A 25,372-nucleotide genomic window follows, 5' to 3' on the forward strand; every position below is an offset into this window, starting at 1 on the left:
TGAGGGCTCTGGGAATCCTAACAAACAAAAAATATATTATACATGCATACTTTGACTTATTTGCTCAGCCAGCTATGAATATTACTCATCTTAGTTTTGATTTTAAAGCTGCGTGGGCGTTTCAGATCTGGTAACATGTTTATTGTAATTCTCACATAAAATCGACACAAACGAGAACTGAAAAGTGTCCTGTTTTGTAGGCATCTGTCAGTCCATCATAATTTCCCATGGAGTTATTACTTCAGAACAGCGCCTTTCCTTGTCAGTTGGTTGAGAAACTCTGGTTGAGTCTGTCAGATGCAAGCTTCTATCTCTGAGGCTGAAGACACTCTTCTGTCTTACGTTTTCATTGATGGGAGGTTTTAGTACAGTGAGTCTGTGTGCCCTCGCCTTCATTGTTACTGGGCAACCATAGTGACACCATGGTGCATGGTGACTTTCTCAGATGGCTCCCTGCACCTTTGCTGATACACGTTAACCTTCAGGATCGGAATTAGTTAAATTAAATCCTAGTTGATGCTGATAAGGTGTGCAGTCGTGGGATTGATTGACACAATGTGTTCAGTTAAGTTTGGTTTTTCTTCCCTATGATATCTTAGAAATAATTATCTGAGGTCCTTTGTCTCCCTGTGAAAGACAGACACATAATTATGCTATTTTCTTAAGAGAAAAGAAATAGTCACGGCGCTGAGATTCCCATTATCCTTTAGATACACGTCTCACCCAGGCATGCTCCCTCTTCCCACAACGCTATCTCTGCTCCCAGCACCTTTATCAGAGAAGTATTTTATCAGTGGGTGTTTCTAGGCAACCTCAGTTCTTGGTATAAATTATTTATTATACATAAAAACAGCATTGTTCATTAATTCAACAGTGGAGAAAAATGTCATTTCAGAATTGATGCTAAGGTAATTGTTTAAAAGTTAGATGGCCATTCTCTAAAAAGTTAACGCATGCTAATCTTTGCCATTCCCTTTGGCATAGGCATAGACACTAAAGGAAAACGTTTCTCTGAGAGGGATAGTGTTTAAATTTTTTTTTTATTTTTAAAGATTTATTTATTTTATTTGTAGGAGTGTTTCTGCCTGCATGTTGACGCCTCGCGCCAGAAGAGGCATCAGATCCTGTGGGTCTAGAGTTACTGATGGTTATGAGCAACCGTGGGGAACCTATCCTGGGTCTCTGCAAGAACAACCAGTGCTCTTAACGCCTGAGCTCTCTCTCCAGTCCCTGATGTTTACATTCCGAATAACAAAATGTTATTGAGATTTCTACTTAGTATTAGAAATATATCAGGCAGTCCCACCAGTAGACACTGAATAAATGTCTCCTGCAGACCAAATTGTAATAACTGAATGTAGTGTGAGTCACCCCACCCAACCACCAGACTTGCTTTCTTCTTTTCAAGGAAGTTTGTATTGGCACACAGCTTCTAAAAATAACTTCAGGGTGGACCTTCATGGTGGACAACCATTACCTGAATACATTTATAGGGGAAAAGTCCAAATTTACAAAGATAAATAGTGAAGCTCGATGATGTCACTGGAAAAGTACAGCTGTATTTCTCTGGTTATTACCTGGTTGCTTATCTTTTCTTTGTGCACTATCTTACAAAAACAGACTGCAGAGGTGTCGTCTATTCCCAAAGTTCATCTATGGAAGGTGAAAAATTAGGTCAGTAACATTCAGAGTTCAGAGTTGTCCAAGATTAGGCAAAATATCAACAACAAAAATCCTTCAGATTTTATAGAGTGTCTTTAGAGAAAATGAAATGTTAAATAGTTCACTTAGCTGTGGTGTTCAGTTTTCCCCTATCACTATAAGATGAACTGGTTATAATAATAGATGAAATTATGTCCTGTCGATGCATGTATCATCTACTATTGATTTGAGTTGAAGGCTTCAGTACACAGATGATGCTCTCTGAAACTTTTCATAAAGGAATTTAAAACCTACTGAATGAAAATTCATTATCTAGTGCTTAAGATGCACAACTATATTATATAAGGGAGGAGACATGTTAATCAAAGGATATCATTCTGCCGAGATAGAAGAAATGGTTTGAGAGATCTGTTGTACAACACAGTGACTGTACTCGAAAACAATGTATAAAGTGGGCAGGGAGATCATATCCATTAAATAATATACTCCATAAGGAAAGACAGAAAATTAAAGTAACAGAGGCCATGCAATAATGCTTAGTTTACATATAAGAAATCTGCAAATGTAGCGTGTGATCATACCCAGCTGAACAGGCAGGTTGTAAAAGCAAGTTTTTAGTTTTCTATACAACTTTCTATTCTATTAAGTTTTATTTCCTTAACTATTAAATATTAAAACAAACTAAGAGAGCTTTTGTCTTTTCTTAAAAAACAGATGAATAAGTAAGTTCTTTTGTTAAGGGAAACTATTTTCAACTAAACAAATTAAATTGGGCAGTAATAGAAATAGATAAAAATGAAATTTCTGACTTAAGTAAGAATTTACTCCCAAATAATGGAAGTAGCACTTCAGTTGGGACTTTTGGGATAAATGAGACTTGGTGAAGAAGTTGTGAACTACCAATTCAGCCAGATAAGCAAAGGATGTATAAATTACACATCATATTTAGAGAATAGACAGATAAAATTATAGTATGTCTGGATCAAAGGGAATGTATCGGTGTACTGAAAACAAAATTATATGCTGAGAATTTGCAAAGACATTTTAGGACTCATTTATGAAGGATTTTTATTACTGTGCCAAATAATATAATTTTTATTGTTTACCAAAACTTACCAAAAAAAAAAAGAAAAGAAAAGAAAAGAAAAACCAAAGCAAATTTCATGGTGTACAACTAATGAGATTTGGTGGTTTAGACCCACTGCCTGTTCGTTCTTTCTTATGACTGCATCCCCCCTCCATTCCAGCATCTTTAATCAAATAGAATCCTTACCACCATCACCATGCCTCAAACAGCATTCCCATTCTGCATCCACACAGTGCCTCTTGTTATGGGTTCTTCTAAAAGGTCCCTTCTCTATCTAGATGGAAGGGCTATCCTTACTCAAGGCCCACTGAGAAACTATGGAAACAAAAGCTGTCCATAACTTGGCTATGTCTAATCACCCATACAGTTAATAGAGTTTAATGGACTTTATATAGTTTTTTTATTAGAGCAGATGAGGTAAGACAGATCCAAATTCCTCCTCTGGATTCATATATCAGACATAAAGACTCAGTCTCCGTTCAAGGATACTTTCTTTTCAGATGATCCCAAATAGGTGATGGTCTGAACTGCACTAAGATGCAGCTGACTGGGTGTGTCTCCTCAGCTTCTTCTGACGCTCATCTAGAACAATTCTGTAGCTGGTTATCTACCTCAAGCCTATGAGAATATGGCACCTACTGGTCTAAGAAGGACATAACTATAGCTTCAGTGCCTATATCTCTCAACCACAGAAAAGGGCCACATTACACTTTAGAATTTCTCCATCACTACAGAAAGAATTTTTGCTTTGGCACAGTTGTATTCTATACATACCAACTTAATCATAATATTAAAACCATTTGCGTATCTTTTTAAAATAGTAGCCTGGTGGTTAAGAGCATAGTCCTAGAATCAAACTGTCATAGTTCAAATCACAACTTACAAGATACATAATTTTAAGCAACTCATCTGTATTCCTTGACTGCATAATGAAAAGCCTAATAGTTGTAGTACTGAATTGTGAGGGTTAAATGAGGTAGCCCATATAAATTCTTTAAGCCAGAGATAGCCCATATAATGCTTTTAACCCAGTGTCTCAAATTAATTGATCTTGCTTGTCAAATTTGAACAATCATAAGCCCTCACTCATATTTGTAATTTCCAGTATTACCTGCTTGCTATTTGAAAATGAATGCCTGTATAAATCAATTGATGTTACTAATCCATGGTTTCAGAAAGCAAAGCAACCTGGTGACAAAGGATGGTAGTAGCACCAAGCTTGCCCAGCACAGAAAGTCATTGGCCCCATTGAGACACACCCAGACCCAGGCTCAGGGATGAGCAGGCACAGGGCTCTGTGTTGACATCAAGAACGAGAGAAAGGGAAAGAGAAAAATGGGGATGGAAGAGCCTTGCCAATAAGCTGCTGGAATGAATGCCAAATCAGCAAACATCCTTCAAAAGGTATAGCACTCGACTCAGTAATTGAGATTCTCTAATAACTTCTAAGAAAATAAAGACACTCGCAAAGAATATTGCAGGATAAAATGGAAATAATGTAAGTGTCTGTCAATAAGGATTAATGAAATAAATTTTGAAGCATTTTCACGACAATAAGACAAAGCCATAGTTTTAAATTTATAAAATGTCAGCATCTTTGAAGTGAAAGCCAAGCGATGACACTGTAGAGCCTCTATGTGTAAAATTGCACAACCTTATCCATGTGTGATGGAAGATAGATAGATACAGGGAGATAGATAAAATAGTAATTACCATCTTTCAGTGAGAATGGATATTTTTTTAAATTTTTCACTGTACCACAATTTTCAAAACTTGACAATAGACAAACTGAAAAAAAAAACATGGTTTTTGTGACATTAATTATGAAACTTGAGTTTTTACAAATACTGCTGCTAACTCATGGTCTGCAGTCTGTTCATACATTCACTCTGGCTGTCAGCAGACTGTGTTTAGATGTGAAGACACTGGGTGGAATGGTGGATGCCAGAAGCCAGAAAGGAGGCTGATTCTAACCTCATTTCCATCATTAACTTCTGTCTGGCCTTGAACTAACTTTCTTAAATTTCACCAAGCCATATGGCTACTTGTGCAGTGATCTTCCAAAGGGACATTTAGAACCCTCATGGCTCTGAGGTGGGCTTACTGGGGATCTTCAGATACTGAAACTGCATAGCCAACTAAACAACTTCATGTGAAGAGACTACATATCTTAAAGACTTAGATACACACACACACACACACACAGTACACACACTTACTTCAGAACCACGAAAAGCATGACAGCACAAAATTCAAAACACAAAATGTAAGAAAGTACTCACAGTCAAGGAACAGATTGGTTCTTATTTAAATCTCTCTCTCTCTCTCTCTCTCTCTCTCTTTCTCTCTCTATCTATCTATCTCTCTATCTATCTATCTATCTATCTATCTATCTATCTATCTCTCTCTCTCTCTATCTCTCTATCTCCTTCCTTCCTTTTCCTCTATCCCTCTTTCCCCATCCTGTTCTCTTCTTTCCTTCTTCCTTCCTCTTCTTTTTTAATATCCAAACTGCTATCTAGGGAACTCAGGACCTTACACATAGAGCTACCACTGAGTTATACCCCTAGCTGCGCTATCTCCCAAAATGTCAAATGCTTGCACAATCTTGAAAGCATGGTTTCTCTTAACATTTTCACCCTAGTCTCTGCATGCGTACAAATGCATTCATGTGTGCATGTACACACACACACACACACACACACACACACATACACACAGAGAGAGAGAGAGAGAGTTACTCTCAGGAAGTTAGCATGTGGTTCCTCAGAGTGAAAACCAATATGGTTCCTCATCAAATATGCAGAAATGACCTAATCATGGTCAGAAGGAAGGAACTGGTCTGACTGCTAATGGGTGATAAAGTACACCTCGTGGCATTTCTTTCTGAGATTTACTCATTTGATTTCTGGATGACCTCATTCCGTCTCCTCGAGCATCGCTGTCCTTTGCTTCAGGAGCTGTGTGAAGCCCTACATGAGCACCAGAGATAACGCTCCTACTACGCCTCTTCCTATAAGTCTCCAGGCCCTGTGCTCCACATGCTTCATTTATGTTCATTCTTCTTCATTTATTTAATTATTTCCTAACATAATTTTTAACATGATAACAGGGATGGGACAATGTCTTAGTAAATCAAGACGCTGGTCATCAAGCCTGATGATGGACATTTAATCCTCAGAACCTACACAGCAGAAGGAGAAAACCAACCTCTGTAAATGTCCTCTGACCTCCACATGATCATGTCTGCTCCCACAGAAACAAATAATACACATAAAAAAGTTTTGATATGATTTTTTTAAAAATACAACTGCATTTAGAGTTACACAAGAAATTCACTATCTAGTTATTACCAGTAATACTCAAAACCACTTTAACTGCCACACGTTATAGCTAATCTTCATTTTCTGCAAAACTTTCTTTCTTCACACCTCTCCTCAATACACTCACCTGTGTGATAGGTAAATGGATAGTATTTGGTGAATCATGAAAGGACATCTGTGAAAATACAGCTCCTGAATAAAGATGTGTAACTTGAAAATCTATGTTTGCACAGACAGCACCTTTCAGCTGAACTGCTGTGCTCTGTGTGAGCAGAAAATTCTTTTCATCCTAACACCTGTTTCCCTGTAGTGTGAATTCTGTGTAACCTCACATTCTTTCTTGACTGTCAAGAGCCAAAGTCATGGCTCATGACACTTTAGGTTGCACAAGGCACTTTCTTCAGCAATATGGACTGAAGACACGGTTTCCCAAGAAATATTGTCCTTGGTAGCCACAACCTACTCCGCTACACCTCCACACCATCTGCTTTCTCCTCAGAGCTTAAAGATGGAAGCCAAATTTTTCTACAAGTATGAAGAAGATATAAGAGAAAAAGTCCAATCGTGCTTCCAGTCCTTGGTATTATCAGAGGGATGGACCCAGCTGGGTTCTTTGGAGGAATAGAATAAAATGGGAATGGCCATAAATAATGAAATTTATTATAAAGATTCTGCTCACAGGGCACAAGATGAGAATGAGATCTTTGATCCTCGAGGTGGAGATGCAGGAGACTTAATGGAACACTTCCAATATAAGTTCAAAGGTCTGAGAAACAAAAGAGGTTATGGGGTAAATTCTGAGTCCCGTTCTGACGGACTGACTCAAGAACAGTCACACGGGGAGAGTAAATTCTCATAATTTTTGTAGTTTGGAAGAAGCCCACCTACACTGAGAACAATGCTTAACCAGAGCTTCCACTTCAGCTGTCAATCCTATCCATAAATGCCTCCATAGACATGCACTCAACAATGTTTAACTAAATATCTGGGTATCCTGTGGTCCAGCCAGGTTGACATGTGACAGCGAGTTTCAATACTTTAGAACGCATCTACATACATTCTGATCTAAGACAATTGATTCCAGAAATATAAAGTCACTACCCAGATTTCACACTTTGTAGAAGATTTAGGGTTGAAAAACTATTAATCTTATTGTGTAATAATTATTATTATATTTTTATCTAACTCTCATTCTAATATTTCTGTTCTTTTTAAAATCATTATTAATAAGGGTTTAAGTATATCGTTGACATTATACTAAATCTCATTTATGTGCGCCAAGGGAAAGAAAGTGTAGTTGGGTTAGTAGACACCTTGCCTTAGGGAAGTTGTCAATGCTCTTGAGACTGTGTGCTCATTAGGAAATGATAATAACTGTACTGGCTTTACAGGGCTGTTTTGTTGTTTGTTTATTTTGTTTTGAGGCAGGATCTCTCTATAGAGCTCAGGAAAGCCTCAAATGAGATCCTTCTGCTTCCACCCTCTGAATGCTACGGTCACCAGCGTGCACCACCCCACTCAGCATGATGGTTTTAATAGTCAATGTGTTAAGCGCAAGCTGGGGACACAATGCATGCAAAGTGTTAGCTCCTCATTATTCATAATGTAAGGCCTATGTGTCCAAAGTTCTCCTTAGTCTCTTTTCCTCTCCTGTTTTAATTCCTGGCCCAGTGTGGCACCCAGCTCCAATCTCTCTCTGATACTGTTTCTTACTCTGTAAGCACTGAAGAAATTCCATATGAAGCCCTTCAACCACAGCACAGAAAAGAGAAGCATGTGTCTCAACTCCAGATGGGCATGGTTTAGATAAGTCTAAAGGGATAAGTGTGATTGGCTCATGGCCTTGTGTGTCTTAGTGTTGCTCTTCTTTGTATTAGGTATTTTTGGTGATTTGCTTGAGCAAGACATCGAAATTAATACATATGCCCACATTCACTGTCATCTGATAGCACACTCAGCGTGGACACCATGTTTCTAGACACTTGTTGCACCCACAGGAAGACCGACAGCTGAAATGCCAGAGAGAACAGAACCCTGCAGACTACTGTGCACTTTAATCACATCTCTGTGACTGCCTGCTGCTTTTGCATTACCTGTGGTGACCTGTCTGCTGAGCGGCTGACTGAGAGAGGGAACTGCAGCACACTTTCCTAAGGTTTTGCTCCGGGACTGGCCCTACTATGCGTTAAAGCCCCTTGGCTTGGATTATCTAGGGCTCCATACATTTACAAAGCAGAGTTTGGACTGGGACTAACCAATATCCACGTTCTCCTTGAGGCAAATGATGCACCAAACATTTCGGATGTTCATTCTCCCATCAGCAAGGCTGTTTTCTGATATTATTTCTGAAAAAGAATGGGATTTCTGCTACCTTATAAAATTCTTATAATCTAGCATATGCATATCATGCAAACACATACATCTGTACCATCAAACTTATCAGTGCTATTAACCCTATAATGTTTGTAGGAGCGCCTATTAGTTTCTCTTGTAGTTACCAATCGCTTTGAGACCTTATCTCAATGAAGTTCAATATCTGAAGGTAAAGCTATGTTTCCAAGGAAATCAACATGTAATTTATTGGACTTTGTTTGAAATTTTCTGCTCTTGGGAGATTGAGAACAATAAATGCACATCAATATAAAATAACACATGATCTCTTCTCTGTCAGGAATTGGGTCTGTTTTATTCAGAATAAGTGTGTGTAACAGTCATAAGGCACGTGCAGGCATGTTTTCAACACAGAGCTACATTTCCCATGTAACTAAATGGCTTATTTGATCTATGAAGAAAGTTGAACTTTTCCTTCAGGATAAAGGTTAATGTGGATGGGCATAGTCAGGGGAGGAAGTGAACCTTAGAGTTCCTGTACTCTTACAAGGGGATTAATTTCCTGTGGAACTCCTGTATTCCTCAGCTGGAGCCCCAAGGTGACTCTTTCTCATCTCCTTCATTTTGGTTGGTTTGTTGGTTTGTTTGTTTGTTTGTTTGTTTGTTTTTACTTTTTGGTATCTATCCTTTTGTCTACCAGAAATATTTTGAACAAAAACAAAATGGAGAGGGGGAGAGGGGGAGAGAGGGGGGGAGAGGGAGAGAGAGAGAAAGAGAGAGAGAGAGAGAGAAATTAAAAGAGGGCTGAAGATAAAGCACAGTGGTATAGTGCTTCCCAGGTGTGCGTGAGGTCAGTCCTCTCAGAATAAAACCTTTTGAAGATCACAGGGACTGTGAAGGCAAGCCTGAGTACTAACAAAAAGTAGGAGTAAAGATTCTGCAATGGCTGTCTCTGTGATGACTGAATTCCTCATAGGATTGATAAACTAGAACAACTTCTAAAGTTTTGAGGAGTTACAACAGATACAGGAATAAGAAAGAGGAAGTGACTCTGTTATCATCCACACCTACACAATTAGATTAGATTAGATTGGATTGGATTGGATTAGATTGGATTGGATTGGATTAGATTAGATTAGATTAGACATTGGGGGAAGGTGACTAGAAGAGGCATATGACATCTTTCGAAGGTGAGAAAGTGCCTTCTTTAGACTGATTAGAGCAACTTATCTGAGGATGGATATTTAACACAAAGTTGGAGAAAAGCAGGCTCATGCAGTGCCATGAAAGTTAAGAGAACAAGGTTTTCAGGAGGAAGAAGAATTCTCATCCTATGTGTCAAACTGCTTCTGAGAAAGACAGGGACCCGCAGCTGTCTACTGATGTGGCTCTATGGAGACCCCTGGTGATCTTAAGAGGGTATATGACCCTGCAGAGGCCATTAGTGATCTTAACAGGGTTGGTTCCTTGGGGCACTGTCAGATGAGAGAGGAATGAAATGCAGATAATCATAAGGTACAGGCTATGGCCGGTTTGCATGACAATATTTTGTGTAAATGGTTCCCAGGAACAAAAACAATTTTTTTTTCTCTCTCTCAACAAAGGAAAGAATTAACAGCTAAGTGGAGAAGCAGACCATATGGCTTTATTTTCAAGAAAACTTGCAAATGTTTATGTACTGCAGGGAACAATCCATCAGTGATGGAGAAAACAGTGATCCAGAAAACAAGCAGAAGGGAATTCTTGAGAACAGAACATAGGATAGGAACCTAACTGAGGGGATTGGCCCTTGATGAGAAAAAGAAAAATGTCTCCTGTGGGCCTGAGAGGCCTTGACAATCACGAAATCTCAGAACCCAGTGCCTGGCACACATTGGAAACTCATGAAATATCTGCTGAGTGAATCTAGTAGACATCTCTTCTAAATCAACAAGACAATATGAACCAGACACAGAATGGGCAAGAGAAATTAGGACGTGGTATAATTTACTCATGTCCCACGCTTGGTTGTTGCCTGGTTTGTAGTGTGTTCTTTATGATCTAAACCACAAACCATGACTATTTTTCCCACAAGCTATGGTTTCTAATTTGGCAGCATAAGCTATGTGGAATCTAGTTAAGTTGGTTTTAGGCTCATTTAATATCTACTGTGATCCTTGAACAATGTAAGGCTCAAATGGAAAATAATCTGTCTTCTAGCTTACTAATTCATTTTCAGATGTATGGAAGGTATTTAATTCATTTATCTATGCCTACAATTTCCTTCCATTTCCAGAATTATTTTTAGCACTGATAAAATTACTAATTATATTAAATCAAAACATGGATAATATTTACAGGCCAAATATTTATTTCACCTTAAAGGCAAAGATGCTAATTGGCACTTGGTAAGATTTAATTCATGGTTACATAGCCAATGATTGCTTACAAGGCTTTGAAATCATAAATAAGACTAAAATATATTGTCTACTCTGATGAAGTTCGCATAGACTTACTTCTGTTATACTTGATAGGGGTGAGGTTGCGGGGGGAGGTCAAGTGGACTAGATGACAAATTATTTGTTATTTAAAATATACAACATACATTTTGAACATATAAAAATCATAAGAATGCTTTTGAATATTTGTTATCAAATACTTAACCTCCTCCAAATCCCAGACACCCAGAAGTACTGAAAAATTGAATTCCATACAGAATGTACATCATACAGAATGCATATCAGAGAAGATGCTTTTGAAAATGTGTTTAAAAGTGAGATGATGAGTCTCCTAATGCCAATGAATTCTGTGATTTTGCCTCTTCCCTCGGAATAAACAAAATGATAAATTTTTAAGCCCTCCTATATATCTCTAGTTCAATGCAATGCAGACAGAAATGGTGTTTATTCACATTCTAATGGAGCCTATGAATAATGAATGATGAGCTACATTTGATCACATGGTAACAAGAGTTGGAAAATAATGCACTCAGAGGAATTTTGATGAGTTAATAACAGACATGTAAATTTACCCTCACACGTTCACGGATGAGAAATGATCTCATTATATTCTAGTGTTATTGTGAAGTTTTCATTTATGTCTTGTTAGAAAGTCATCTTAAGTGGATCTCATTTCTTCTTACTGTGTTTTGAAGCTATTCTGATAGCCTAATGACTCACTTAAACATTCTTTCAAAAGAAAAAAGTGTGATCATGGTTATAGTTTAAAATATTTTTCTGGACTGAGGAGATGGCTCAGTGAATAAGTATTTGTCACGTGAGCATCAGAACCAGAATTGGTGTCCTCAAGAGGCAGACACAGAAGACCACTGGGGTAAGGGGCCCAGCTAGGCTGACAGGGCCTGGCAAGCTCCAGATTCAGTGAGGAGCTCTGCCTGAATAAGGAGGAGGAAGATTTAAAGGGACAGAATGTCCAGGTCAACTGTGGGGCCTCTGCTTGCATAGTCACAAACATGCATCTGTGTGCCAGCACACACTCTACTTGAAGAAAGAAAGAGAAAGAAAAAAGGAAAGAGAGAGTGAATGTATAGAGAGGGAGGAACGGAGGGAGGGAGGGTTTTTAGATTCAGGAATAGTAGACTTAATTTAAGAGCATGGCAAAGGGGGCTTTGAATGGACATAATTTAAACTGCAATCCTAATGATGAGCAAACCAGTTGAAAAGTGACTAGGAGAATACCATGTTTGTAATATCCAGAGATCTTCATGCCCAATATCCCCAAGATCAAAGAAACTCTTAGCATCCTACCCAAGCCAGCATGGCCGTTGGACTCGCCTCTCTGCTACCTGTCTCCATGGTGCCTCTGGACACCCAGTCAGACTTCGGTCCTCTTCAGTGTTCCCACCCTGATATTTCTCAGGAATCCCTACAGTCCCTTTCATTTCACCTGGCACATGGACAGAGGAGGTTCTCTGCTCTTTCTCACCACCACCTACTCCTAAGCTTCCAGGGCCTAGAAAATCATTATGGTTCTTAACAATAGATGGCTTCCTGCAGTTGGGTCAGCCCTTGGGTATCTGATGCATTTAGTATCTGCACCAATGATGCTTCTAAGACCTCAAGCTCAAGGCGCATCACTGGGTGAAGCTGAGTCCTACAGGCACCAATGGCAGGGGATTCTTCTCTTGTCTCCCCTCTGACATTAGCATGTATTCCTTTGTATATTACAAAACAGCAAAGTAGCACAGCATTTTGGAGTGTGTAGGGCATGTGTATGTGCATACTTTACTTTCATTTCGTGGAGTTCTGTCACAGCTTTTGACCTGCTCGCTCTCTATCTCTATCTCTCCCTCTCTCTTTCCTATTTCCTTCTAGGTTCTTGTCCTTGAATCTCCCTTTTGGAGGCCTAGCCCTTACTTCCTCTAGGACAGCTTCTTTCATGAGAAACCCCTTAACCATTCATAGACATAGGACTATTTTTTTTCTAGCTCACACGTCTTTGACTCTAGCAGATCATTTTGAATCTGCACGTGGACAGACCGTTATTTCAAGGGATGAACATGGTTCGTGTCAATCCTATACGTTGGAAAATAGAGAGCTGGGCAAATGTCTCAGTGGTTAAGAATACCTGCACCCACATCAGGTGCAGGTTCACAACCTTTGAACAGGTACAGCAGATAACCCATCCTGGTGAAGAAACACTAAGAAGGCAGACAATGACAGACAAGCTAATATTTTAAAACAATCTCATCGCAAGACCTTTGCAGAAGTAGAATTTCAGCAGAAATCTGGATATAATGAGACACTGAGACCCACAGTATGTTAGAGAAAGCATCTATTAGTAAGGCCACAAGTGTGAAGGCCTTCTGGTAGAGGGAGTTGGGTGTGTTGGAAGGGATGAGACTAGAACACTTAAGGGGCTGGGGGAATCATTCCTCAGTTAAAGCCCTTGCTGTGAAGTCATGGGTGCCTGAGTTTGGATCCCTATCATCCACAAATGCTGGGTGGGTGTGGCAGCCCACTTATAATTCAAGTTTTGGAAGGCACATTCCTAGAGCAAGCTCCCTAGCTAGGCTAGCCTCATCTGCTTGATATCGAAGACTATGATAGAAGATAAGAAGGGTAAGATTTCTAACATCTACCCCCAAGCTCCACATCCACCAACACAAGCATGCACTCCATACATGTGCACACCCATACATGTATAAACACACGAGTATGTACACACGCACTCATGCCATATACATATACACAGAAAAAAAGTTCTGGAGCTAAAGGGGAAATGGCAAGGATGGAGGGAGGGAGGAGCTGATAAAACAGCACTCAAACAGGGCCATGTCAGATTCTAATTTTACTCTGAACAAGTCAAGATGCCCCCAGAGAGTTTTAAGATAGTACTGACATGATCTAATTTGTGATTTAAAAAAAAAAGTCACTCTGGCTTTGTGCAGAGGCAAAAGGAAGCCAGAAGCAGGGAGATCAATCTGAAGCCTGCCACTAGGATCCATACTAATTGTTGGATGTGGGGTAATGGTGGTGAAGGTTGTTGGAAGTGATGTTGCTGTGACTGTGGTCCAGACAGAATGGACTTCAGTTACCAACAGCAGGACACAAGGAAAAGGAAGGATGGAGGAATGATGTTGTGGTTTGGTTTAATTCTGGCATTTTGTTTTGTTTTGTTTAAGCACTTGAAGGTTCCAGCTATAAAAAAGAAGAAAAAGGAAGAAAGAGCCAGTCTTGTGTGAGAGTCGGGAGGGCAGGGGCCAAAAGGTTAGGCCCAACATCTAAATGGGTGTGTCGGTTGTGGTGAAAAGGACAAGCAGTAAGTTCTCAGGGAGAGTTTCTGGTTGATGTGAGACTGTGGTTTGGAGAAAAAACACAAGAGAGTGAGGATTGAGCACTGGACTCTCCGGTGTGTAAGAGTTTGGAAGATGAAGAGAAGTCAGAGAAGACTTGAAAAGAACTGGCGGAAAAGAAGCAACACGGAGAGGGTGAGGCCTTGGAGCCTGGTGCGGAAAGACTATCCGGAGAAGTAAGGAATGGCCTGTGAGGTGACATGCCTGTGCTGCTGAAGGGTCAGCAGGAAGAAGACTGAGGGATGCACCCTGGAGGTAGCAACTCACATGTGGTTGACTGACAGCCAATACACTTGCCAATACTGGCAGCGATACCTGGTACTTAAAGCCTGCTCAGAAACAAGAGTCCTCACTCGGACCTTGTCAGTTCCTCACCTGCGTGTACATGGTAAAAAGTTTTAAAACAGGATCCACAGAGAGGCAACAGAGTCAGGGACAGCCTCTGCTCCAGTTGTTGGGAGATCTGCATGAAGACAAAGCTGTACGTCTGCTACATATGTGCAGGGGGCTTCTGTCTAGCCCTTGTATGCTCTCTAGTTGGTGGTTCAGTCTCTGAGAGCCCCTACAGTCCAGGTTAGTGGATTCTGTTAGTTTTCCTGTGGAGTTCTATCCCCTCCAGGTCCCTTAATCCTTCCCCCAACACTTCCACAAGATTTCCTGAGCTCCACCTAATGTTTGGCTGTGAGTCTCTACATCTGTTACAGTCAACTGCTAGGTGGAGCCTCTCAGAAGACAATTATGCCAGGCTCCTGTCTGCAAACATAACAGAGTATCAATGATAGTGCCATATATTAGTTCTTGTCCATAGGATGGGTCTCTAAGTTGCCAGTCACTGGTTGGCCATTTCCTCAGTCTCTACACAGTCTTTGTCCCTGTACTTCTTGAAGCAGGACAAATTTTGGGGTGAAGGTTTTGTGTGTGGGTTGTTATTCTTATTTCTCCATTGGGAGTCCTGTCTAGCTCTAGCTACAAGAGGTGGCCACTTCAGGATCCATATCCCCAGCTGCTAGGAGTCTCAGCTAGAGTCACCCCCATAGACTCTCAGGAGCCTCCCCAATCTCAGGTTTCTGGGAACACTCCCCCCACAACTGCTGATTTCTTTTCCCTCTCCTGGTCCTGCTTCCCTGGCTTTTCCCACACCTGATCTCCCCTTCCCCTCCTCATCCTCTCTTCCACCTAGTTCTCTCCCTCCATCTGCCTCTGATGATTATTTTATTTCCCTCTGAGCGAGATTCAAACATCCTCCCCTGGGCCCTCCCTGTTATTTAGCTTCTTTGGGTCTGTGGATTATAGATAGCATGGGGTATTCTGTACTTTATGGCTAGCGTACACTTATAAGTGAGTTTATACCATGCATGTCCTTTCAGGTCAGGGTTACCTCACTCAGGGTGATATGTTCAAGTTCCATCCATTTGCCTGTGAAATTAATGGTGGTCTTATTTTTAATGGCTGAATAGTATTCCATTGTATAAATAAATTAACTAATTATTTTCTTTATCCATTCTTCAGTTGAGGGACATCTGGGTTGTTTCCAGTTTCTAACTATTATGAATAAAGCTGCTCTGAGCATAATGGAGCATGTGTCCTGGTGGTATGGTGAAGCATCTTTTGGGTATATGCCCAAGAGTGGTTTAGCATCCCTGCATCCCTACATCCCTTCCCTCAGTTTGTATGTCACCTTTCCTGTGGAGGGATAGCCTGCTCAGTTCTGTACATGACATGCAAATCATTCAGAGAGCCGAAGACTGTGTAGAGACTGAGGAAATGGCCAACCAGTGACTGGCAACTTTGAGACCCATCCCATGGACAAGAACTAATATATGACACATATCATAGGTGACACCCTAATGGACTGTTTCACCTCACTCAAGCCTAAAGGCACAAAGCTTCAAGTGATAGAGGCATCTTAGTATGAGCTTTTACAGTGTCCTGGATAAAGTATCTGAAAGTCTGTGATCATTATCCTGAGCCTGCTATCACTTTGAACTCCAGGAACAGCAGAGCCTGACAGACATATCGCCCCATGATGAGATTGCCCGCCCCCAGGCAACTGCAATCATATCACTTGAATGAATGGCCCCTCAGAGAAACAAAGATTTCTCAGAGGCTAGCTTGCCTCGCTGGAACTGAGTATGAGCAATCAGGCCACAATCAGACCAAGGCTGCTTATTATGTGAACCCTTTCCCCACTGCCCCAACTCTTCCCGAATTTTTAATTTAGAAGCTATTAACTGTTTGAGCAATTAACTAATTATTATTAATAAATAATATTAATTAGATAATTTAGGAATTAAGTATTTAAACCTAAATCTGCTGTCGGTACCTCACAGAAAGACTGGGATGCTCAATGTATGTCTCTACAAAGCAGTCATTTTGATTAAATTCCTTTCCTGCCTTTTTCATCATTATTTTTTCTGGTTTTCCTTGGGGTAAATGGCTGGGCCTGACATGTTGGAGCCCCCAGCATAAGGAAGGCCTCTGGTTTAGATCTCCAGTTACAGCATAAGCAGAAAGAAAAAAGAGTCAGAAACAATAGATGATACAATGTTTTCTCTTATAAAGGAGGGTAGCTAGATGGTTTGTGTGGCTTTCAATGGGTTTTTGTTTCTTTTCTAAGCCAGTCTCCACAACACAGCTCGCCATGTTTTCTGGCCCCCTCTGTTTCACTTACAGATCCCCCTGCCTGTGCCTGTGCCCAAGGGCTAAGGTTTTAAGTGTAAACCACTGAGCCCCAAAGGCTTTGCTTCAGTATGAAGGCTAACTATCCTAGGACATTCAAGGTAGACCAGAAAGCTCTAGTAGACAGGGCCAAATTGGTGATACAAAGAAAGAGCGAGAGAATTAACCAACAATTACCTCTCACTGACATACCAAAAAGTGTTTATGCTTTAGCTACCGTTGTTCCTTAAAATCCCCTCTAAGTTTTAAAGTAAAATTTAGCCAAGAAAATCTTAGTACTTAACGTCTACTCACTGAAGTCATTTCATTAGGATACTTTTTCAGGTAGGGAATTATTGGCTCAAAGATCCTGCACATTTTTAAGACTACTGGGAGTGCTCTGGTGCTCTTTAAAAAATTAATTTACCTTGCTGCCAGTAATGTGTAAATAATTAAGCTTTATTGAAGTCTTACTGGAGTTATGCCAGGTATCTTGATGTCAGAGTTTGTGGGATTCTCAAAGTGTTTCAACGAATCTTATTCTTAAAAAAATGAGGTTAACACTTATAGACAAGGAAAGTGTTTTCCTTTACTTTGCTCTGTCTTACTTGTTTTCAAACTAAATATGTCTCTAATAGTAATAATTGTAACAATCATTTATTTTAGATCATGTGTTAAACACAAATGGTATGGTAGGGGGAAATTAGTTTTTAATCACACCAGCATATATTTGAATCTCCAACTCATTACTTGGGTTTGTTACCAGTCACTTGAGTTTCCTCTTCAAAATATATATGAATATTAATTAAACTAAATTAATTAACATTAATCTGTTTTCTAAGTCATGGAGTGAGTTAAAATTAGATATCTGTAAGATCCCTGTTTCCCAGTAGGAAAATTATTCACGAAGATGGTGGAACTTTAAAAAAAAATTATTTTTTTCTAAAAAAAAAATTATAAAACATATATTTTCTTTTAAAATCAAGAAAAGGAAAAAAAAAGATTCTCATGCAACATACCAGGTCCACAGTTCATAAAAATCTCATTTTCCAGTTTTGCTAATCGCTATGAAACAAACCACCATGAATTTCAATGCTAGTAAACTATTGAAACAGCCAGCACCTGGGGCGTCCCCTGGGATAGCACAGGCTGCGGCTGTAGACCTGGGCTCAGCAGAGCCTCTAGAAATAGTAGCAGTCGGCTAGCTCCAGGTGACTAAATGAGGCTTCAGCTCACAGGCTTTCTGATTAGCCCAGCTAGCAATGTAACAAGAAGAACACAGATGGAAGTCGGATGCATCGCAACACTTGGTCAGTTTCCACACCGGTAAGAGAGCCCATGGGGATGGGGAGAGGGTGGTCTGGGTCAGCTGTGCTGCTCGGAGCATCCACACTGGGATTTCTGTCAGCGATTGGTGGGGTGAGTCAGCACAAACGCTCTTTGATTCACAGAGAAACATATTTAGCCTCTAAGTCTGAAGTGTAAACACCCTATCGGTTATTCAGTGTGTCTTTACAGTAAGGGCTCACCACCCCAAAGACTGGATCCCAAAGGCATCCATCCAAACAGAACCCAAAAGTTTCATAAAAGGCAGTTAGGAGAGCACATGTTTTCTCTGTTTTGTCCAGTGTAGTTACCACACTGACATGGGGATGGGAGGCGAGGGTGACCTTATTTATGATAATGAAAGAAGGGGTCACAGGGAGGTGAGCTGAGAAATCTAGATATGTTTACAACAAGGGCATCTGGAACCCCCACCTTCACATGCAGGCTTCACTAACACCAGGATCTTTTTGGTGCATCCTATGAAGAGATTGCTGAAGGAAAGGTGTCCCTACGAGATGCCCCTGGCCTAGTTCCTACCTGGGAATGGCAGGTCTGCTGCTTTCCATCGGTGAACCAAGAACCTTGGATTCTAATCGTAGTAGCTCTCACACGAATCTTGGGACCTGGTTAGAAATTATTCATGACTTCATTAGTTGATCTGCATAGAAAGTAATGCTCTCCGATAAGGAGAATCTCAAAAATGTCTACACAGCAATGTATTTCTAAAAATATATTTATTGAATTCCCGCTGTTTTCTTGGCCCTGAGTGTAGGGTCTGGGCATACGAAGATGGAAAATGGAAATTTAGTTTGAACGTTTAAAATAGTGTTTCTGGAATTGGTGAAAAGTTATGGACAATTTTTATTTCATCTGTGGTCCTTAAGGATAAATAGCAACGTCAGAAATAATGTAGCTGGTATTTCCATCCATCCTTATAAGAAAACTGGATTAACTTCCTGTCTGATTCAATATTACAGAGAGAAATCATCAGGGCAGCCCAGATAAATCACTTGACTCAAAAAATCAAGCTCAATTTCTCATAAAGTACAGGGCTGCCAGGATTTTTTTTTCTTTTGAGTGTATCTCTAGTATGAAACATGAGCAAGTAATAATGTCAAATGAGGGCCAAAATATCAAAGTACTATTTAAGGTTTAGCGCCCAGATTTTAGACTAAAGAGGAAGAAGGTAATTTGTATATGTATATATACACACATACACACACACACACACACACACACACACATGAAGAGACTTTACCTGTTTAAAACTTTACTTTCTAGATAGTAACTTACTACATAGTAACTTACTACATAGTAACTTACTAGATAGTAAGCTCCGAGACAGATGTGGGTTTTTAGTGCCTTATACCAAAATACTTTCAAAATACAACTTCCAAAATCTTCAATTTATTGATAAGTGACCATCACTAAGCACTCAGCTGATAACGTAATCTGAATTGCATTGTACAAAATTAACCATTTCTATACTTAGCTGCAGTCAGGGAGAATAAGCTATATCCGGCCTCTTTGTTTTCCTGATCCATGCATTTACTTCTAGGGGACAATTTAATAATGAAATCGCAGATAGAGCCATCCTAATAAAAACCTTAGCCTCAAGCCTGCTGAAAGGGGGCCTGGGGATGGGGCCGGGGCTCTGACTATAAGGATTAAGAAGTACTGATGAGAAACTGACCGAGTCCTGCTGCGTTTGAAGCCTTCCTTGCAGATAACAGGTACTCCAAATCTTGTTTTTCTAGAAAAGAGATGTCTCTGAGAGTGCCAATCACTGAAATAACACACTGTGGGGAAATTATATGGTTATTACTGTGTTGCCACCTCCCTCTGCAGATGAAAGAACCGAGGGTACACAAAAAAACTTGCACACTCTGTCTTTATTCACTTTAAGTTATGCAGAAAATTGTTAATGCCCACTGTGACAGAAAAATAACCAATATTACCGAGGACGTTTCAACAGCAGAGCCTTTTTCGCAGCATCTCAAAAACACGGGCCAACAAACCACACTTCGCTTTTATCCTGTTTCCTGGAGAACGGTGTAGCACACCCGGAGACGGGAAGCGGAATCCAATCACAGTCACTGAAGTGAAACATAGTCTCCTCTGTGGTGGGAATTGAAAGAAATGAGTGCCATCCATCCCATCTGCTTGGGCTTAGGCCACAAACCACTCAGAGGGTCTTTCAGAGCTTGTGCCGTCTCCTGCCCTTTAGTGGCTCAAGCTTTTATGTCATCATGTGTGGAACTAATATACTCCTGTTGTCAGAATACAGGATCTTAAAAGGAGAGATAGCCATCTGGCTGTTTATAACAAATAAGGCATCAGTGGCCAGTATAAATTAATACTTTCTTGATTTTAATATGGTATCTGTATCTTTGGTGACTTAAAACAACCTCCACGTATGGCTAGAAAGTAAGTTCTCTGGGGGATTTAAGGCTTATGAGTTTGCCCTGGGATGTCTGTTTCTAAGAAGTTCCAGATACCATTTACAAACCAGTCTTGTCTAGTGCTGGACACAGGATCAGGATGTCCCCTCTGTCCTTTCAACTGTGCTCTAAGAGTGAGGCAGCCAGAGCAGCCATAGACAGAGGTTTGCTATATTTTTGTTTGTTGACTTGTCTCTTGTTTTGGCCTGTGGTTGATGGTGATGGTGATGGTGATGTGTATTTTTTTGTTGTGGTTAACTCACTGAGACAGTCTCACTATGTGGCCATGGCTAGTCTGGAACTTGCTAGGTAGACCAGGTAGCCTTGAACTCACAGAGATCCTTTTTGGCTGGGATTAAAGATATGCTCCAGCCACTATACCCTTAAGTTTTGTTATCTTGATGGGGCTCATTTTAGAAAACTGAATTTGTCTGACCTTGTCTTGCCAACAGTGTTTACCAGAGCATTGTTCTTCTTCTGCCTGGATCTAGTTTGAGCCACCTTAAGCTCAATCCTTTGGCTGCCATCTTCTGTCCCCAAAATGATGAGGAATTTGGAAGGAAGGAAGGAAGGAAGGAAGGAAGGAAGGAAGGAAGGAGGGTGGTGGGTAGGAACAACCCAAGGAAGATTGAAAGAGAACACAAAGGAATAGCAGTAGGTGAAAATAGCAATACAGAAGAGGAAGGATAATCAGGGAGATGGAGGGAGAAACTTCTCTTGATTGAAACACATAACAGTGAGACTTGAAGCCTCTGTTGAAACAAGTAAGATGCTGTGACATTTATCCAGGATAAGAGTTAGTCATGGCTAAGTCATAGCTTTTTTCCTATCTTGAAAGTGTTTTGTATTAGGTTTCTATGTTCTTCCATTTGATAGATAGATAGATAGATAGATAGATAGATAGATAGATAGATAGATAGATGATAGATAGATAGATTCATATATTCATGGATGATAGATACCTGATACATAGATGATAGAGAGATAACTTAAAGATTTTTAAAGTTTAAATAAATACAAACCAACTTATACCAAACATGCTTATACCTAACATGCTTATACCAAAGCATAATAATGGATGTATCATAGGAGAATGCAGTGTAAGTTCTGTACTTATGTAAGCTTTTCCTCCTCCAGTGAATACACAGTCAAAAGATCAAAGTTGTCACCATTTCTTACTTTAAAAAAAAATAATTTATTATGATGATGGAGCCTTCCACAAATTATATAAAATTAAAAGATTTCAGGAAAATGTATACAGAAGTTCTAACTGTCAAGTTTAAGGCCACTTTGGAGGCAACAGGGAAAGGCTTATCCCAAGAAGAACGGAAGGAAAATAGGGCACTAATTAAGAGCTAAGATGGAAATAGAAGAGGTAGATTAATGATACAAAGAGGAAATTGGGTTATTAAAGATTTTCCAAATGAACCAGCCAAGGGGTGCTAACCGAAGCTGCTAAATTCAGCTGCTTTTTACTAGCATTTAACTTGTAGTGGTAGGAAAAGAAGCAAGCTGGGTATAAATGTCATTCGGCGCCCTAAAGAACCCTCTCTGCACTGTGGACTTGGGGCAGAATTGGGTGGAGAATACAGGGAGGCAGACATTTGGAAGTCAGAGAACTTCCTCAAAGCCTGGCCCTCTGAGTGCAAATAGAAAACAAACTATATCGTTTCTTAGCAAAATGAAATAATTTGAATATTGTTTTTTCTCTTTTCTGATTGCCTGATTGACTTTTGGCTAAAATTCCCCAGCAGTGATAAAAAATCAATTAACATAAATATCACCAATGCAATCAGGCCACCTCCTGCTCTGATATTATTAATCATTCTAATAAACAAGCTTTAGGTCTCCATTTGATCAACACAGCTGCTATCCCGTTTCCCTTTGTTCTGAATATGCAGATAAGTAGCTCAGCGAATACATTGCTTTCAATGTCAATGTGCAATAAATTCATGGCATTAAGCTACGTTTACAGAGAACCGTTCACATGCCAGTTCTAGCTGTTTTCTATCTAAAACTCTGTGTTTCTCATAATTTCCTAAGTTACTTTCATAACAAAGAATGCTCTTATCACCCCATTTAATAGATGAAGAAACTGAGGGTTGTTTGGTTTTTTTTTTTTTTTTTTTTTTGGAAGGATTTAATAGAGATTTCCCACCTCAGTTTAAACCCAAGTCTTTTTCATCACCCTGGGCTTGTTACTATAATTCGTTGATACAGGGAATGTATTGGGTATTTGCTCAACCACCTTCAGCTTCTAAGCATGCAAACATAATTATTTAGTTAAATTATCTTATTATAGCAAATGTCTCCCAGCGGCTCAGAAACCACATTTGAGAGTCACTGCCTGAAGCTCACAATTACTTCCTGTAGCCTTCCCATGATCAACATTTTTCGTCACAAATGCATGAGGCTGTGGTGACAAGCCACTTTCAGAAACTCTGCCCCTGACTTCCATATCCCAGAACTCTCTTGTTTCTAAAGGAAACAAGAGTTTGTACCCTCGGATATTCCTATGCTGAAACTGAGGCCAACTAACAAGAGCGCTTATAGAGTCCTTTTGGGCTTTGGGTTGGGTTGGGTTGGCCCTTTATTTTGGAGCAATGAGACGTGATGTGTGAGTATATGATGCACTCATATTTGTATTTGCATAGACTGAGAGATGGCGTCTCTCTCCTCCCACACTCTGAAGGACAGAGGATGCAGGCTTATGAGATCAGAACACACATATTCTTGCTGCTCCTCTGCTGGAGACATTGACTGAGGGGTACAGTGAGTGAAGTCATCTGTGACCCTCTCTTCTTAGAAGGATGCTCTCACAAGCCACAAGTGGCACTGGTCAGCTCTAGCTTTTTCTGTGGAAACAGCCTTTAAAATATACTGTAAATATCACTTGCAGAGAGTGACTGCCAATAAGAGAAGCTAAAGTCTTTGCGAGGGTCATGGGGCAGGGATCGTATTTTAAAACAAATGCGAGAGACAAAGACGGTCTCTAACCCTAACCCTGAGACACTTTAGATCTTCATTTTAGACAATTGAGGGAATCCAAATCATGGATAGCTGCCAAGCCCCTGCTGTTGAAGTGCTGTTCAGTTGGGCCAATGATAGAACAGCTACTCTCCAGTGGATGGCCCTGCTCCATGCATATACACATATGCATATACACATGCATATACACATATGCATATACACATATGCATATATACACATATGCATACACACATATGCATATATACACATATGCATATACACATATACACATGCATATACACATATGCACATAACAACTCCCTGGGCTTCCTGAGTTATTAAGTTGGAAGAGGGACATGATACTGAGGACATACATGTTTATATTTCACCATACATGCATGTGAAATTCTCAAGAATGAATAAAATGGCAAAAGTTTAAAAGTCAATTAAAATACATTAGAGGAAGTGAAACAGCATGCCTTTAATCCCAGCACTCAGGAGGCAGAGGCAGGCAGATTTCTGAGTTCGAGGCCAGCCTGGTCTACAGACTGAGTTCCAGGACAGCCAGGGCTACACAGAGAAACCCTGTCTCGAAAAAACAAAACAAAACAAAACAAAAACAAAAACAAAAAAAAAAAGTGGAAAGGACAGAGAAAGCAGGATGGAAAAAAAATGTCAATTGAATAGAAGTATGTTTACAGGAGGAAATATAAAATAGTGTGGCTAGAAAGTAATACAATATATAGTGGCTCAATTGGTATCTGAATGTGAGACTGAAATATTGAAAAGCAAATCATTCAGATGTAGCATAGCAAATAATATTTTTGAACTAAAGTTTAGAATCTATAGATTTCAGAGGCATTCTGTGTGATAAGAACTGTTAAACCAAGGAAATACTATGAGAATGTTTTTTCTTAACTTCAGAGGTAAAGAGTCCTTTGAGATTACAGGCAGAAAAAGCAAGTTGTCTACAGAAAGGCCATTGTCAGGTCAAGGTATTTTTTTACAGTAACTTTCATTGCCAGAAGGCATTGGAATAACAGCAGCAGGTTTCAAAAGCAAAAAATAAAAAATAAAAATAGAGATTGAATCAAGAATCTAGCCAAAATGTCATTTATTATTAAAAGCATCATAAAGATAATTTTAAAGATATAATATCTCCAAAAATATGGCACTCCTGAGCCTCATTTGAATGTAAGAGATACTAAAATCCAGATAAACAAGAGATACATCCAAATGAAGAGGCCCAGGAATTGTGGCATCCTTTCTAGGAAAGGAGAGAGACCTACACCTTACCAGCTAGGCACATGTGAACTGACACCATGGAGAAAGAGAGAAGATGTTTACAAACCTCAGGGGTGACTACAGTATGTTCTGTGCAATGTGTGCAGTAGATGTGTGTGTGGGAGGTTAAGACAGCAAGAGTACACAAGTTTCATTAACCAGAGTTATGACTATTCATTTAAAAATCGAGATCTCTTTTAGGGATTTTGGCTGTAATTGCAGCTGATTAGACTAGTATTTTAGACACACCATTATGGTGTTCACATGAAAAATTAATTAGATGGGCCCAATAAGAAGACTCAAATGGGTAAAGCTCTTGCTCCCAAGCCTGATGACTTAGGTTGAATTCCCTGAAGCACACAAATGATAGGAAGAAAGAACCAGTGCTTGCTAAGTTTTCTTCTGACCTCTCCACTCTTCCATGGCATGATTGCGTGTACACACACACATACACACTCACACATACACACTCACACACACACACACACACACACAC

General features: G+C 39.8%; 1 protein-coding gene across 3 annotated transcripts in view; it reads left to right on the plus strand.

The window, feature by feature from the left end:
* Ptprr (protein tyrosine phosphatase receptor type R) overlaps positions 1-25,372 on the plus strand; it is a 247,876-nt gene that overhangs the window by 108,905 nt on the left and 113,599 nt on the right. Inside the window, exon 1 of one of the 3 annotated variants that reach the window (XM_021174213.2) lies at positions 18,051-18,181. The exons of 1 other annotated variant lie outside the window; for it this stretch is intronic. In XM_021174213.2, coding sequence (XP_021029872.1) covers positions 18,149-18,181 — 33 coding nt within the window. In that variant the 5' untranslated portion in view covers positions 18,051-18,148. Of the gene's footprint in view, positions 1-18,050; positions 18,182-25,372 lie in introns of those variants that run through there. One more of the 3 variants, XM_029482860.1, reaches the window with a different exon arrangement.

Source organism: Mus caroli, chromosome 10 (genome assembly GCF_900094665.2).
Source record: "Mus caroli chromosome 10, CAROLI_EIJ_v1.1, whole genome shotgun sequence".
Taxonomy (NCBI): domain Eukaryota; kingdom Metazoa; phylum Chordata; class Mammalia; order Rodentia; family Muridae; genus Mus; species Mus caroli.